Raw genomic sequence first — 13071 nt, 5'->3', positions numbered from 1 at the left:
TGTTTTGCTGATTTTTCTACTTGGATTTTATTTTACTAATATAAAATTTATTATATATGCTAGATGCCACCCAAGTTTATCTTATGGATCGTGCCTCTTGGTGTCAAATCTAAGCACTTTTTGCTAGCTTAGATCCTGTAGTTCCTTTTGTCTTTCTGTAAATGTTTTACAGTTTTTTTATTTTACCTGTAAACTGGGGCCTAGTTCATCTTTATATGTGGATCGGTTGTTGTTTGCAGTACTGAGATTCAGACCCAGCACATATCACACGCTCATGCACACAAATTCTCTGCCATTGAGCTGCATCTTGAACTCCCCCCACCCCCATCATTTTTTGTGTCTGAAGTCCTTGTTTACTGATAGAACTCCAGTTGTTCCTGCACCACTTGTTGTAAATGTCCTTCCTCCATTGAAGTGTTCTGGTGCCTCAGGGAGTGGCTGTGTGGCTATTTCCTGTCTCCACTTTCTTCCATTAAGTCATGCTTCTTTCCTAATTCCTGCTATCCACTTGGTTGTTCCACATGTCAGGTCTTGGAGTCTTCTCACCTGTTGACAAGTTCCTCCTCTCACCAGGTCTCTCAGGATCAGGCAGTAGCATCAGGGATGCCAGCCTCGGCTGCCAAGCTGGCACATTGTGGCCTATGCTGCCTAGGCAGGACTTGGTTTGGGAAAGGCCAGAATCGAGTCTGGTTGCCTCTGAGGGTTAGGGGACAGACTCCCATGGGTGGGGCTTCTTTGCCCCTTCCCAGGGTCAAGTCACTGTCCCCTTTCTTCGCTCTCTCTCTCGCCTGCCGGGCTTCGTGTGCGTAGCTTGCCTGTGTGAACCTGCAGAGCCTCTGAGTCCATTGTGAGCTCTGATGAGGACCTGGTAACCACACAGAAATGTTTGTCCCAGGGCTGAGTGGGTGCTGGGGTATCTATCCCTTGCTCCCCTAGACAAGAGACTTGTGAGTACTTAGTGGCAGGAGGAGATCACCAGATTTCAGCATGTTTCACAAGGCGTACATGGCAGTAACAGCCTTTACCGTGGCAGAGGGGTTGAGGACAAAAGCGCCTGGCCTTCCCTAAGGGTTCCCTGAGAAGGGCACCACACATGGTCGCTGCACCCCTTGTGAGACCAAGCAGAGGTCGGCATGCAGGCGGTTTGGGGCGTGTGAGGACCTAAGGACATGAGACTCTGGGAAGGATTGTAGTCCAGTTCTGGGGGATGTCTGAGCCAGTTTTTGGAAGGAGCTTGGCAGTGTGGGAACCATGACTTTGGAAGCCTCCTGGTGCTGTGGTCACTCTGTGACTCAGTAGCTACATGGGAGCAGAGACCCAGCTCAGTGAGCAGTAGACTTCTGGCACCGACCACAGGTCTTACCTGCCAGAGCCTCCCTTGTCCGCCAGTTGCTGCTGCTGTTTTCTGAGGATGAAGCTGGTTTGTCCCGTCTTTTAGATGTGGTTTAGCATGCTCTCACTGTCGCTGAAAAACTTAGTTACATTCGGGGTCTTTATGTCTGCGAATACCCCACTACACACACATACACACATATACTCTCTCACACACACACCTGTTGCACTGTGTGTGTCACTGCCCCCCCCCCCGGTTGGGAACTCTCAAGTGTTAACCCTGTACTCGTGTCCATATTGTCTCAGATGAGAGCGTGTCCGTGCGCATGCGCGCACACACACAGTCCTACCTGTTCCCCGCAAGTCGTCTAGGCCAGTTTGAAGGTCCTGTGGCCTGAAGCCCTTCTGCTACCCTCTTGATAGGAAAAAGCTGCCAACCAGGAGCTGGGCTGGTGCCTGCGTCCCCCCTCAGCTGTGTCGGTACAGCCTCCCCAAGGCCAAGCCGGTGAATGGATTGCTCTTCCGCATCTGCTTCCTGACCGTCCCAGCCCAGCCCCTGCCTCAGAGGACACTTTGATTCTGCTCCTTCTCAGGTCTCTGGGCTGCCCAGGGTGGGTAAGACTTTTGAGTAGGTGCTACTATGATTGGCCCTGCTGCGGTGTTCCTGGCTTTATATGGGTATGATGTGGGGAAGGGTGTGTGAAAGTATCTGAAATCAGAAAGCCCTTTTCCTGGGTTGGTTCAGTGGCTTAAGATGGCAGGGCCCTTCTTGGAGTTGCTTCCCATGCATTCTGGGCTAACATCGTCCACTGCATTCTGGGCTAACATGGTCCATCTCCACCACCCTGGCTCTGTCTGTCCGTGCTACTGTGAGGGGCTCCTGCTACATCTAAGCTCTCACCCTCTCCCTTATGTCCAGCAGCCGGAGCAGCAACTCCCAGAAAAGTTTCAGCGCATTGGGCCTATAGGCTGCTTCATCACCAATGAACCCCATGAACCCCATGAAACCTGCCCTGCCCCCTGCGCCACATGGGTGAGTGTGTTCTGTGGCCTGCATCTAGCAAGCCCTGGGCCTTCTGACCCTGTCTTACCAGCTGCTCTCTCTGTAGTGATGGTTCGTTTGCATATGAGTCTGTGCCTTGGCAACAAAGTGCCACTCAGCCAGCCGGCTCACTGTCCGTGGTCACTACTGTGTGGGGAGTTGGCAACGCAACACAGAGCCAGGTGAGTGTGCACCTGCGCGCTCCTCCCCTAGCCCTCAGGAGCAAGAGTCCTGGTGGTGCCTCTGCCATCTTAGGAAGGAACAAGGGCCCAGGGGACTGGCTGGAGCACAAAGATGGGGCTTCTGAGGGTCTCGAGCTGCTCGGTGCCTTTCCCCTGCACTGTCATGGGTGTCTCCCCTGCACTGTCACTGGTGTCTCCCCCCTGCACTGTCATGGGTGTCTCCCCCTGCACTGTCATGGGTCTCCCCCCTGCACTGTCATGGGTGTCTTCCCTGCACTGTCATGGGTGTCTCCCCCTGCACTGTCATGGGTGTCTCCCCTGCACTGTCACGGGTGTCTCCCCCCTGCACTGTCATGGGTGTCTCCCCCTGCACTGTCATGGGTCTCCCCCCTGCACTGTCATGGGTGTCTTCCCTGCACTGTCATGGGTGTCTCCCCCTGCACTGTCATGGGTGTCTTCCCTGCACTGTCATGGGTGTCTCCCCCTGCACTGTCATGGGTGTCTTCCCTGCACTGTCATGGGTGTCTCCCCTGCACTGTCATGGGTGTCTTCCCCGGTCCGTGGACCACTCCAGCCAGAACTGTGGACAGCCGCTCCTGCCGTCCCAGGTCCTCCCTGTGTGCCAGGGCTCTCTTGGCATCTAGCACTTCAGAGCTATGTCTTGAAGACAGTGGTTTGGCTGGTTCTCTTTGGTGACTCCCACTTCCTTGTAGGTTTTGGGGAACCCCATGGGCCCTGCAGGAAGCCCCCCTGGTGGCTCCATGATGCCTGGAGTGGCGGGTGGCAGCTCTGCCTTGACCTCCCCGCAGTGCCTGGGACAGCAGGCGTTTGCTGAAGGTGGTGCTAACAAGAGCTACGTGCAGCAAAGCGTGTATGGACGTGGGGGCTACCCTGGGGGATCCGGTTTCACCACTGGGTAAGCAGGGCCCTCACCCGGCCAGTGGCTCGGTGCTATCAGCCCGGCGGGTGCTGCGAAAGGGTTGGGTGTTGCCTCCTGCCTCCCCACTGTCTCCATATAGCCACAGTGAAAGATCCGAAAGATCTGGAAAGAAGGACAAAATGGGCTTCCCGAGTGCTATGTGTCTCAGAGCAAGCTTTAGTAGTGAGGCAATTGTCTACCACCTGCAGGTATGCAGGTGGCCCTGGAGGCCTGGGCCTGCCCTCGCATGCTGCACGACCCTCCACTGACTTCACACAAGCTGCAGCTGCAGCTGCTATGGCTGCGGCTGCAGCCACCGCCACCGCCACCGCCACCGCCACTGTGGCTGCCCTGCAGGAGAAGCAGAGTCAGGAGCTAAGCCAGTATGGAGCGGTGAGGCCCCTCCTGCTCCTTCCGTGAGGTGGCAAGTACGGGTGGGCTCGGTGGACTTGGTAAGGCAGTGGGGACAAGTGTGGACTGGGCTGGGACCTCTTGAGGCCAGTGGAAGAGGGGAGGGGACAGGAGAGAGGACTGTGGGAACAGCCGAGAAGAGGGATCTGAACCATCCCTCCTTTCTCTCTTCTCAGATGGGGACTGGACAGTCTTTTAACAGCCAGTTTCTCCAGCATGGAGGTCCCCGAGGACCCAGTGTACCCCCCGGCATGAACCCTTCTGGCATGGGAGGATTGATGGGCCCCTCTGGCCTCTCCTCAATGGCCATGAACCCTACCCGGGCAGCAGGCATGACACCCTTGTATGCAGGACAGCGACTGCCTCAGCATGGGTACCCTGGGCCTCCTCAGGCCCAGCCACTGCCCCGACAGGGGGTCAAGAGAGCCTATTCAGAGGTGGGTGTCTTGGTTGCTCAGCCTGGGGTCCTAGATGGTGATTCCCTATCCATCTGCCCTCAGAGTTATGGTAAGAGTGTCTTCCGGAGAGAGACCTCCCTGTGCCTAGCAGAATCATGAAGTCTCCTCTTTCTCAGACAAACGCAAACACGTGGCAGCCTGCTTCCCCTGGTAACTCTCTCTTCCCTGGGTATCTGCTTCTCAGGTGTACCCTGGGCAGCAGTATCTGCAAGGAGGCCAGTATGCAGCCAGCACTGCCCAGTATGCTCCTGGCCCTGGGCAGCCCCCAGGGCCCGCCTCCTCTTACCCGGGACACAGGCTGCCCCTGCAGCAGGGCATGGCCCAGTCCCTGTCTGCACCTGGCTCCACAGGGCTGCACTACAAGGTAGGAATGGCTCCCTTGGGCCTGTGCTAGGTTGAGTGTCACAGGACTCAGTGGGGACCTTTAGTCAGGCTGGCCAGGGAGTTCCAGTCAGTGCAAGAATAGCTCTCAGGGTGACCGACTGGTCGGGTCTGCGGTACCTGTGTGTATATTTCTCTGGGCTACTTGGTGGAGGGAGCAGCAAGTGGGCTCCAAGCCGTCTGACAACCTTTATGGAACTGTGCAGTTCACTCCCTTGGCCCTGACCCCTGTCTAAGAGACAGACTCTTGCTGTATACCCTGTCTGGGCACATGGAGGAAGCGCAGTTCTCACTGGCAGCCTGGGTAGGCAGAGTGGCATGATGAGGTGGAGTCGGGAAGAAAGGAGGAGCATGGTGTGAACCTAATTTATAGCTCTTCCAGCCGGAAGGGCCACCCTGTTTCGTAGTATCAACTTTTTTTTTTTAACCATTTTTTAAATTTTTTTATTTATTATTAAGTATACAGTGTTCTGCCTGCATGCCAGAAGAGGGCACCAATCTCGTTACAGATGGTTGTGAGCCACCATGTGGTTGCTGGGAATTGAACTCAGGACCTGTGGAAGAGCAGCCAGTGCTCTTAACCTCTGAGCCATCTCTCCAGCCCCTCGTAGTATCAACTTTTTACGTTATGAAATCAGTGATGTTTCTCAGATTATGGGGAGTGTAGACAGTGCACAGATGAGCACCTAGTGTGGTGCAGAGTCTAGGATCGGGTTAGGGGTCAGTGAGCGGCAGGCTGGAGCCCCAGGCACACTTAGTTTTCTTTCCCACAGCCCACAGAGCAGTTCAACGGGCAGGGCGCCAACTTCAACGCGGGGAACATCAGCTACAGCCAGCCTGGCCTGAGTGGGGTATGGGGCTTGGCAGGGTGGATGGGCTGGGAGGCTCACAGGGTGGGCATATGGAAAGGGGGTACCCAGGCAGGAAGAAATACAGGTGCCCTGCCCAGTACTCCAGGGGTGCTCTGTGAGCAGACTACCCTCCCACTCTGCCATTCTGCTTTGACTGTTTATGCTCAACCTCTACAGCCTTCCCGTTCCATCCCTGGTTACCCCAGCTCCCCATTGCCGGGGAACCCCACACCACCCATGACGCCCAGCGGCAATGTTCCCTACATGTCCCCAAGCCAGGAAGTCAAGTCTCCTTTCCTGCCTGACCTCAAGCCAGGCCTCAGCTCTTTGCACCCATCACCCTCTGGTGAGTGTGGAAGGACAGCAGCCAGCGTGAGGCTTGGGAGGGAGGCTGGGGTGATCAGGACTCAAGAGAGTCCTACAGAGAGCTTGGAAGCCCAAGGCCCAGCTTCATACAAAGCAGAAGGGTCAGAGCAGGCCTTCTTGTTTCTCTTGATGGCCTTGTCTAGCGCTCATGGAGGCTGTGGCTATTCTGTCCAGAAAAATGTCTGTGTACCCAAAATTGCCCTCAGATACCCATCCTTGGTTACGAATGCCTACTTCAGGGAGATTCCTGCAGAAGCAGCTAACATCCTAGAACTTTGAGTCGAACCATAGGGCGGTGGCAGGTGGCCCAGTCTGGATGTGCTTTCTAGGTTGGAAGCGTGTCCTGTGACTGTTCACAATGTGGTCCAGACTGCTGGATGACCAAGGCAGGATAGAACGCAGACCATGGCCCGAGTTCTGAGGAGAGACACTATCTGGAGCCCTAGTGTGTGGGTGTCTCCGCTCTCTTGAGAGTTTCTGGCAGGGGTTGGGTTAGTGTTTGGGGCTCTAAGTCAGAAGTGTTCCTTGAGGGCCAAGATTCCTTGGAAGGGTACCAAACTCGTGGCCAGCATACCTCTGCCCTCAGGAAGTGGCCCTTGTGACGAGCTGCGCCTGACCTTCCCGGTCCGAGATGGGGTGGTCCTGGAGCCCTTTCGCCTGCAGCACAACCTGGCTGTGAGCAACCATGTCTTCCAGCTCCGGGACTCTGTCTACAAGACGCTGATGCTGAGGTGAGTCCCACTCCCCGCTGCCCCGGGCCCCGCCTGCACAGTGCGGGCTCCTGCCATCCTCCTCCCTGCCAGGCCTGACCTGGAGCTGCAGTTCAAATGCTACCACCATGAGGACCGGCAGATGAACACGAACTGGCCAGCCTCCGTGCAGGTCAGCGTCAACGCCACACCCCTCAGCATCGAGCGTGGAGACAACAAGACCTCACACAAGCCCCTCTACCTGAAGCACGTGTGCCAGCCAGGGCGCAACACCATCCAGATCACCGTTACCGCCTGCTGCTGCGTGGGTAGCCTGCAGGGCTGTGGGTAGGGTCTGTCAGGGCTGGGGCCAGCAGAGACACACCCACCCAGACCAGCAGCTCTCCGGTGGGCTGGGGAGCTTGTGGGGGAGGGTCTTTATCCTTGAAGAACAAGGTGCTGCTTCTCTTTCTATTTTAATACGTCCTGCCCTTTCAGAAAAGAGAGCCAGTTAAATCCACCCCATTTTCTAGTTAGATCGCATTGGACAGATTTAATGCTCGTGTTAACTATGTCAGAGAGAGCACAGGAAGCTCGTGGAAGGTGTGCTGCCTGCCCTGGCCTGGGCCTCACCAGGTTCTGGTGGGTAGGACCCCAACTAGACCTTGAGCTGCAGGCTGTCAGGAGAGGGGTCTGCTAGGGACTTGAGGTGATTGTGGTTTGACGGAGAAAACAGTGGTTGGAGCAAAGTGCCCTGCAGAGCATGAGAGAGTGTGTGAAGCTCACAGCCACGGCCTCAGCTCAGAGAAAGAGAAAAGCCCCGCCTGTGTGTCAGCACTTTGAGGGCCTGGCCCCCTTCTGTGCTGAACCCCAGCGCTCCCTCCACGCTCTCCGTGTAACCCCCCCCCCCCCCCGTTGCAGTCCCACCTCTTCGTGCTGCAGCTGGTGCACCGTCCCTCCGTCCGCTCCGTGCTGCAGGGCCTCCTCAAGAAGCGCCTACTGCCTGCTGAGCACTGCATCACCAAGAGTGAGTGCTCCCTACTCCTCAGCCGTCTGGGCTGTCCCAGGCTGAACCCCGCCTTGTGGCACAGGGGCCGTTTACTCTCAGACAGATGGCTCTGCCCAAGGGGCATTGGGTACCTCCAGGCACCTCCTTGAGAGACATTGATTGAGCACTGACTGGGTCCTGGTTGGCACCAGTCCACAGCCTCAGAGTGTTGGAGACTTTACTCAAGCCCTTTCCCTGTCAATGTCAGTAAAGCGGAACTTCAGTAGCGGCACCATCCCTGGCACCCCTGGGCCCAATGGAGAGGATGGGGTGGAGCAGACGGCTATCAAGGTGTCCCTGAAGTGCCCCATCACCTTCCGCAGGATCCAGCTCCCAGCCCGTGGCCACGACTGTCGCCACATACAGGTGGGTGGTCCCTTAAAATACATACAGGTGTGTTGCCCTTAAAATACTTTTGAGTTGCTGGGCGTTGGTGGCGCACGCCTTTAATCCCAGCACTCAGGAGGCAGAGGCAGGCGGATCTCTGTGAGTTCGAGACCAGCCTGGTCTACAGAGCGAGTTCCAGGACAGCCTCCAAAACAATACAGAGAAACCTTGTCTCGAAAAAAAACCAAAACAAACAAACAAAAATACTTTGTTTGGAGCAACCAGAAGAGTGACTCGGTACTGAGTGGAATCTAAAGTAGAAACTGAGAAAACTGCTTAGTAGCATTAAAAAGAAAGAAATCAGCAACTTAGAGAAGTATTTTGGGCCTGGTATCATAATACACACCTGTAATCCAGAGCCCTTGGGGACTGAGGCTAGTCTCTGATCCATAGTGAAAGTCTGTCTTGAGACTTTTTTCCCTTGAAATAAGGGTCTCATATAGCCCAGGCTGGCCTCAGACTCACTATGTAAGCTGAGGATGACCCTGAATTCCTGATCTGCCTGCTTCCACCTCCAAATTCCCGAGTGCTGAGCTCCCAGGTAGACCCTCCACAAGGCAGTGGCCACCAAAGGCAGACCCTCCACAGGGGCATGGCCTCCTGCCTCCTTCCCTGAGAGTATTAGTCTTGCTCCTTTCTAACAGTCACAGTGTTTCCTATAAAGTATGTTTGTTTGTGACTTGTACCTCTGACTGTTCTGGAAAACTCTCATGTAGACCAGGCTGGCCTCAAACACAGAGATCCACCTGCCTCTGCCTCCCAGATGCTTGAACTCAAGGCGTGCGCCACCACCTCCAGTAGTTTTCCCTATATTTTGCTAATTATTATATTCATGGGGTTCCATTTTTAAAAGGTATAAAGATATGGGTGCAGCCTTCTTCCTGCCCACCTTTAGAGTTGCAGTCTACAGAAATAGCCAGTGTTAGCCAAGTACCTGTGTGCTCTTTTTCCTGAAAGCAACCTCTTTTTGGAGGTGGTGCTAGGGGCTGAACTTGAGGGTTCATGCATGCTAGACAGGCACTCTGCCTCTGAACTTCATCCTTTTAACAACTGTCCTGAGCCAGGAGAGTCCCTATGGATACAACTGTCTGGTTCTGGCGTGTGGCATTGCTGGGGAGGGCTGCTTGGGGTATCCTAGACTGGGCCCATTAAGAAGATGCTGCCGGGCAGTGGTGGCGCACGTCTTTAATCCCAGCACTCGGGAGGCAGAGGCAGGCGGATCTCTGTGAGTTCCAGGCCAGGCTGGTCTACAAAGACAATGTGGCAGTAGAAACCTGATACCTTAAATATAACCCAAGCAAGGCAACTTTCCAGAAGGCACTCTGAACAACTCCCTCCATCCCACGGTGAGGAGTGACCTGTCTTTCTGTCTCTCTGCAGTGCTTTGACCTGGAGTCATACTTACAGCTCAACTGTGAGCGGGGGACTTGGAGGTGTCCCGTGTGCAAGTGAGTCAGTCTCGTGTGTGAGGGAGCTGCCCACCCCTCAGAGGGTGAAACTTGAGACAGCATCGGAAGTGTCCCCTAGCACAAGCCAGAGTAGCCCCTCAGAGGGCAGAAACCTCCCACTAAGTGGCTTTACACAGCACCCCCTTCCACTGGACTACCCTAGTGGTTACCCAGGTCACCTGACACAGGGGTCCCTTACAGAGTCACCTCACACGGTGACAGAGATGATAGCGCCTGTACCCAGCTGGCCTCCTGACCAGTCTCCTTTGCTCTTTCTACAGCAAGACAGCGTTGCTGGAGGGTCTGGAAGTGGACCAGTACATGCTGGGCATCCTGATTTACATTCAGAAGTAAGTCTCTTCCTGCCACCCCTGCATCTGTGGCCACCAGAGGGCAGTCCTGGAGTAAGGCAGTCTTCGGAGTCTCTTCCCATGCTGAAGCAGCTCCCACATACCTGCTGAGTGCCCTGAAGGCTCTGGGTACAGAGTGTCTGAGTGCAAGGTGTGGTTGGAAACCTGGCATCTGAGTGGACAGCAGGTGACCAGTCCCCATGTGTCCCTGCTTAGCTCAGACTATGAGGAGATCACCATCGACCCCACGTGCAGCTGGAAGCCCGTCCCTGTGAAGCCTGACCTGCACATGAAGGAGGAGCCGGATGGGCCGGTGCTGAAGCGCTGCCGCACTGTGAGCCCTGCACATGTGCTCATGCCCAGTGTGATGGAGATGATTGCAGCTCTGGGCCCGGGCGCTGCCCCCTTTGCCCCTTTGCAACCCCCTCCGGCCCCTGCCCCCAGCGACTACCCCAGCCAGGGTGAGTATAACACCCAGACTTGAACCTCAGGTGACCCTGGGCAAATGACTTGTCCTCTCCAGATGCACCTCCTTGCCTGTGGCCGTGTCCCACACGGTTACAAGTTCCATGCAGGGCAGTAAGCCTTGCGCCCTTCCCTCTGATTGGGAGTAAGGCTTTGCACTGAAAAACTTCAAGGACTTGTGCTGAATGGATGGCCCCATTTGTGGTGTCCCTCGAGGACCCGCGCTGAACTCTTGCTGGGTCTCCGTCCCTCACTTGTGAGGAGTTCTCCCCTCCGAGAACCAGCACAGGGTCAGGCCCTGGCAGCGAGCCAGTGCTCATGGCGGGTGCCTTCTCCACCCTTCCTTCCCACCGCACCTCTGCCAATCGGAGCTTTCTGACCATACTTTCCTCTTGCAGGTTCCAACTTCCTAGGGCCTGGAACCTTCCCAGAATCCTTCCCATCTGCTACACCCACCACCCCAAACCTTGCTGAGTTCAGCCAGGGGCCAGCCCCCATGTCCTACCAGTCTGACATTCCCGGTGGCCTCCTGACTGCAGACAAGTCTGCCCCTTGCCTCCCAGGCCAGGTCAGTGGTGTGCCCAGAGGTCCACAGTAGGAATCTCCGCAGGGAGTCCATGAGCTAGTTAAACAAGCTCTTTTCAACATCCTCAGATGGCACCAGCAGGCCACCTGGACCCGGCCCACAATCCTGGGCCACCAGGGCTGCACACCCCCAACCTCGGACCCAGCCCAGGCTCCCAGCTACACCATCCAAATCCTCCACCTCCATCCCGGCAACCCCTGGGCCAGCCAAACACAGGACCCATCAGCGAACTGGCCTTCAATCCTGCCACGGGCATGATGGGGCCTCCCGGCATGACTGGGGCAGGAGAGGCCTCAGAACCAGCTCTGGATGTGAGTAACCGTGCTGTGCTGGGGGTGGAGCCACTGGGGCTGCCTGTGCATCGGTCCCTGGGTGTGCCCACCTTGGCTTCATAGAGAAGACAGTGAACCTTCAGGAGGGATTGTCAGATAATGTCACCCAAGAGCAACTGTTCACACAGGTTGCATACCTGCAATAACTACGGGTACCGGGTATCCATGTGTAGTTAATGACTGACCTGCGCTTAGGTTAGAGATTTTTGGAGCCTGGGTGCGTAGGGCCTCCAAGGAAGTCCGCAGCGCTGTCCTCATGGTCCAGCCTGACCTGCCTGTTTGTTCAGGTCTGCGTCTGGGCATCACAAGCAGGGTGTGAGCATGAGCATGAACGACAGACAGTGGGTTTGCTGTCCCTGGACCTTAATAGAAACTCACTGAAGTTCTACAAGGAAGATGAGGAGCAGCCCAGAGCAGAAAGTCCAGGGGCATGGAATTCCACCATCTGCATTGGCCCCCAGGAACAAGACTGGAGACCCCTGGTGCACAGCTGGGCCACCTCTGGTTGTACACCCTGGCTCCTGGCAGTTGAGAAGCATGTCTTGAGCTATTCTTGTCCTGTAGCAGCCGTCCATGGGGAGATATGGGCAGCTTCATCCAGGCAGGTGGCTTCACTCAGGCACTCAGTGTTTGGCAGGGGAAGGGCAGTTCAGCATCCCTTACTGGGCCTAGGGCCAGGACAGCATGGCCACTGGACATGAAGGGTCTGACACCAAAGTGCTAATGTGTTTACTTTGTCCTCAGCTGCTCCCAGAACTGACCAATCCTGATGAACTGCTCTCCTACCTGGGCCCACCCGACCTCCCCACAAACAGCAGTGATGACCTGCTCTCGCTCTTTGAGAACAACTGATCCTGTGTTAACCCCTGGCCTGGCGAGGACATACTCAAAGATATCACCACAGCCTTCCCTTGTCACCCAGCCCCACAGGATGCCTGGTGGTTCTCCCTGAATCTCCTCATGCACACACCCTGAGCTGGAGCCTGCCACTGCCAGCCCCTGATGAACTGGAAGCAGCCCTGTGCTCCGAGGGGCCCCAGACCGGTGGTCCTCACAGCCTGCCTCCATCGAGCTCACTGCTGTGGAAGGGGCCTCGTGAGGTGCCACAGCCGTGTGCGCAGCCTGTACCCAGACTCACGGCCTTGCGCTTGTCCTCCCGCCCGCCCTGCCTGCTCCCACCCAGCCTGCATCTTGTCCAGCACTGACCCTCCGTCTCTGCTTCTCCTCAGAAGAGCTGACCGGCTCGGCTGGCTCCTACGTACTCGTGGTCTGCAGCTCCAGTGGCTTGAGCCTTGCAGTCTCAGAACCATACAGAGCACCAGACTGTGGGGGCCTGGCGCTCCCACCCAGCTGGATGTGGTCCAGGGCCCCCCCCCACCCTGAGCTTCAGGCGGTGGCTGGGGCGGGGTCAATAAAGCACAACAATGTACATAGTGTAGAAATGCTGACAGCTGGGAGGGCGGGACAGCTGTTTCAGTCAGCATGGCCCTCTGGACTGGCCTGGCCTTGCCTTCCATGTGGTGTCTGCCCCTTGCTGAGTGCAGACAGCTCAGAGGAGGGTGGAGGGCTCAGCCCTTCTAGGGGTGGGCCTTCAGACTCAGCTCTGTAAATTCTCCAGTGAGCTGTTCCCCCCAGTTCCTCTTTTCTGTGAAAGTGAAGAATTAGTACAGCTGTGTTTTTTAAACCACCTCATCCCCACCCTGCGGCCCACACCCAGGTGGGGGAGGCCATTGCATCTACTGGCAGAGCTCCTGGGCCTGCAAGCAGGGCGCTAGCCTGTCGTGTCTCCTGTCTGTGCGATCTATTAAAGGACTCCCTCATGGG

General features: G+C 56.2%; 1 protein-coding gene across 12 annotated transcripts in view; it reads left to right on the top strand.

Annotated features, from left to right (window-relative positions):
* Zmiz2 (zinc finger MIZ-type containing 2) overlaps window positions 1-13071 on the top strand; it is a 17291-nt gene extending 4220 nt beyond the window's left edge. For 4 of the 12 annotated variants that reach the window (XM_040746707.1, XM_040746706.1, XM_040746708.1 and 1 more), the window contains exons 2-21: window positions 1756-1943; window positions 2255-2365; window positions 2442-2556; window positions 3270-3472; window positions 3685-3868; window positions 4063-4323; window positions 4529-4708; window positions 5499-5576; window positions 5754-5922; window positions 6529-6673; window positions 6746-6956; window positions 7553-7658; window positions 7888-8045; window positions 9447-9514; window positions 9796-9864; window positions 10081-10325; window positions 10728-10897; window positions 10984-11226; window positions 11535-11848; window positions 11992-13071. In XM_040746707.1, coding sequence (XP_040602641.1) covers window positions 2316-2365; window positions 2442-2556; window positions 3270-3472; window positions 3685-3868; window positions 4063-4323; window positions 4529-4708; window positions 5499-5576; window positions 5754-5922; window positions 6529-6673; window positions 6746-6956; window positions 7553-7658; window positions 7888-8045; window positions 9447-9514; window positions 9796-9864; window positions 10081-10325; window positions 10728-10897; window positions 10984-11226; window positions 11535-11848; window positions 11992-12007 — 2985 coding nt within the window. In that variant the 5' untranslated portion in view covers window positions 1756-1943; window positions 2255-2315 and the 3' untranslated portion in view covers window positions 12008-13071. Of the gene's footprint in view, window positions 1-1755; window positions 1948-2251; window positions 2366-2441; window positions 2557-3269; window positions 3473-3684; window positions 3869-4062; window positions 4324-4528; window positions 4709-5498; window positions 5577-5753; window positions 5923-6528; window positions 6674-6745; window positions 6957-7552; window positions 7659-7887; window positions 8046-9446; window positions 9515-9795; window positions 9865-10080; window positions 10326-10727; window positions 10898-10983; window positions 11227-11534; window positions 11849-11991 lie in introns of all 12 variants that reach the window. The other 8 variants (XM_040746705.1, XM_040746709.1, XM_040746712.1 and 5 more) reach the window with 8 other exon arrangements.

This window comes from Mesocricetus auratus, unplaced genomic scaffold (assembly GCF_017639785.1).
Source record: "Mesocricetus auratus isolate SY011 unplaced genomic scaffold, BCM_Maur_2.0 Super-Scaffold_100006, whole genome shotgun sequence".
Classification (NCBI taxonomy): Eukaryota; Metazoa; Chordata; class Mammalia; order Rodentia; family Cricetidae; genus Mesocricetus; species Mesocricetus auratus.
The sequence above is the reverse complement of the archived record's forward strand: the minus strand, read 5'-3'. Positions and strand labels throughout refer to the sequence as shown.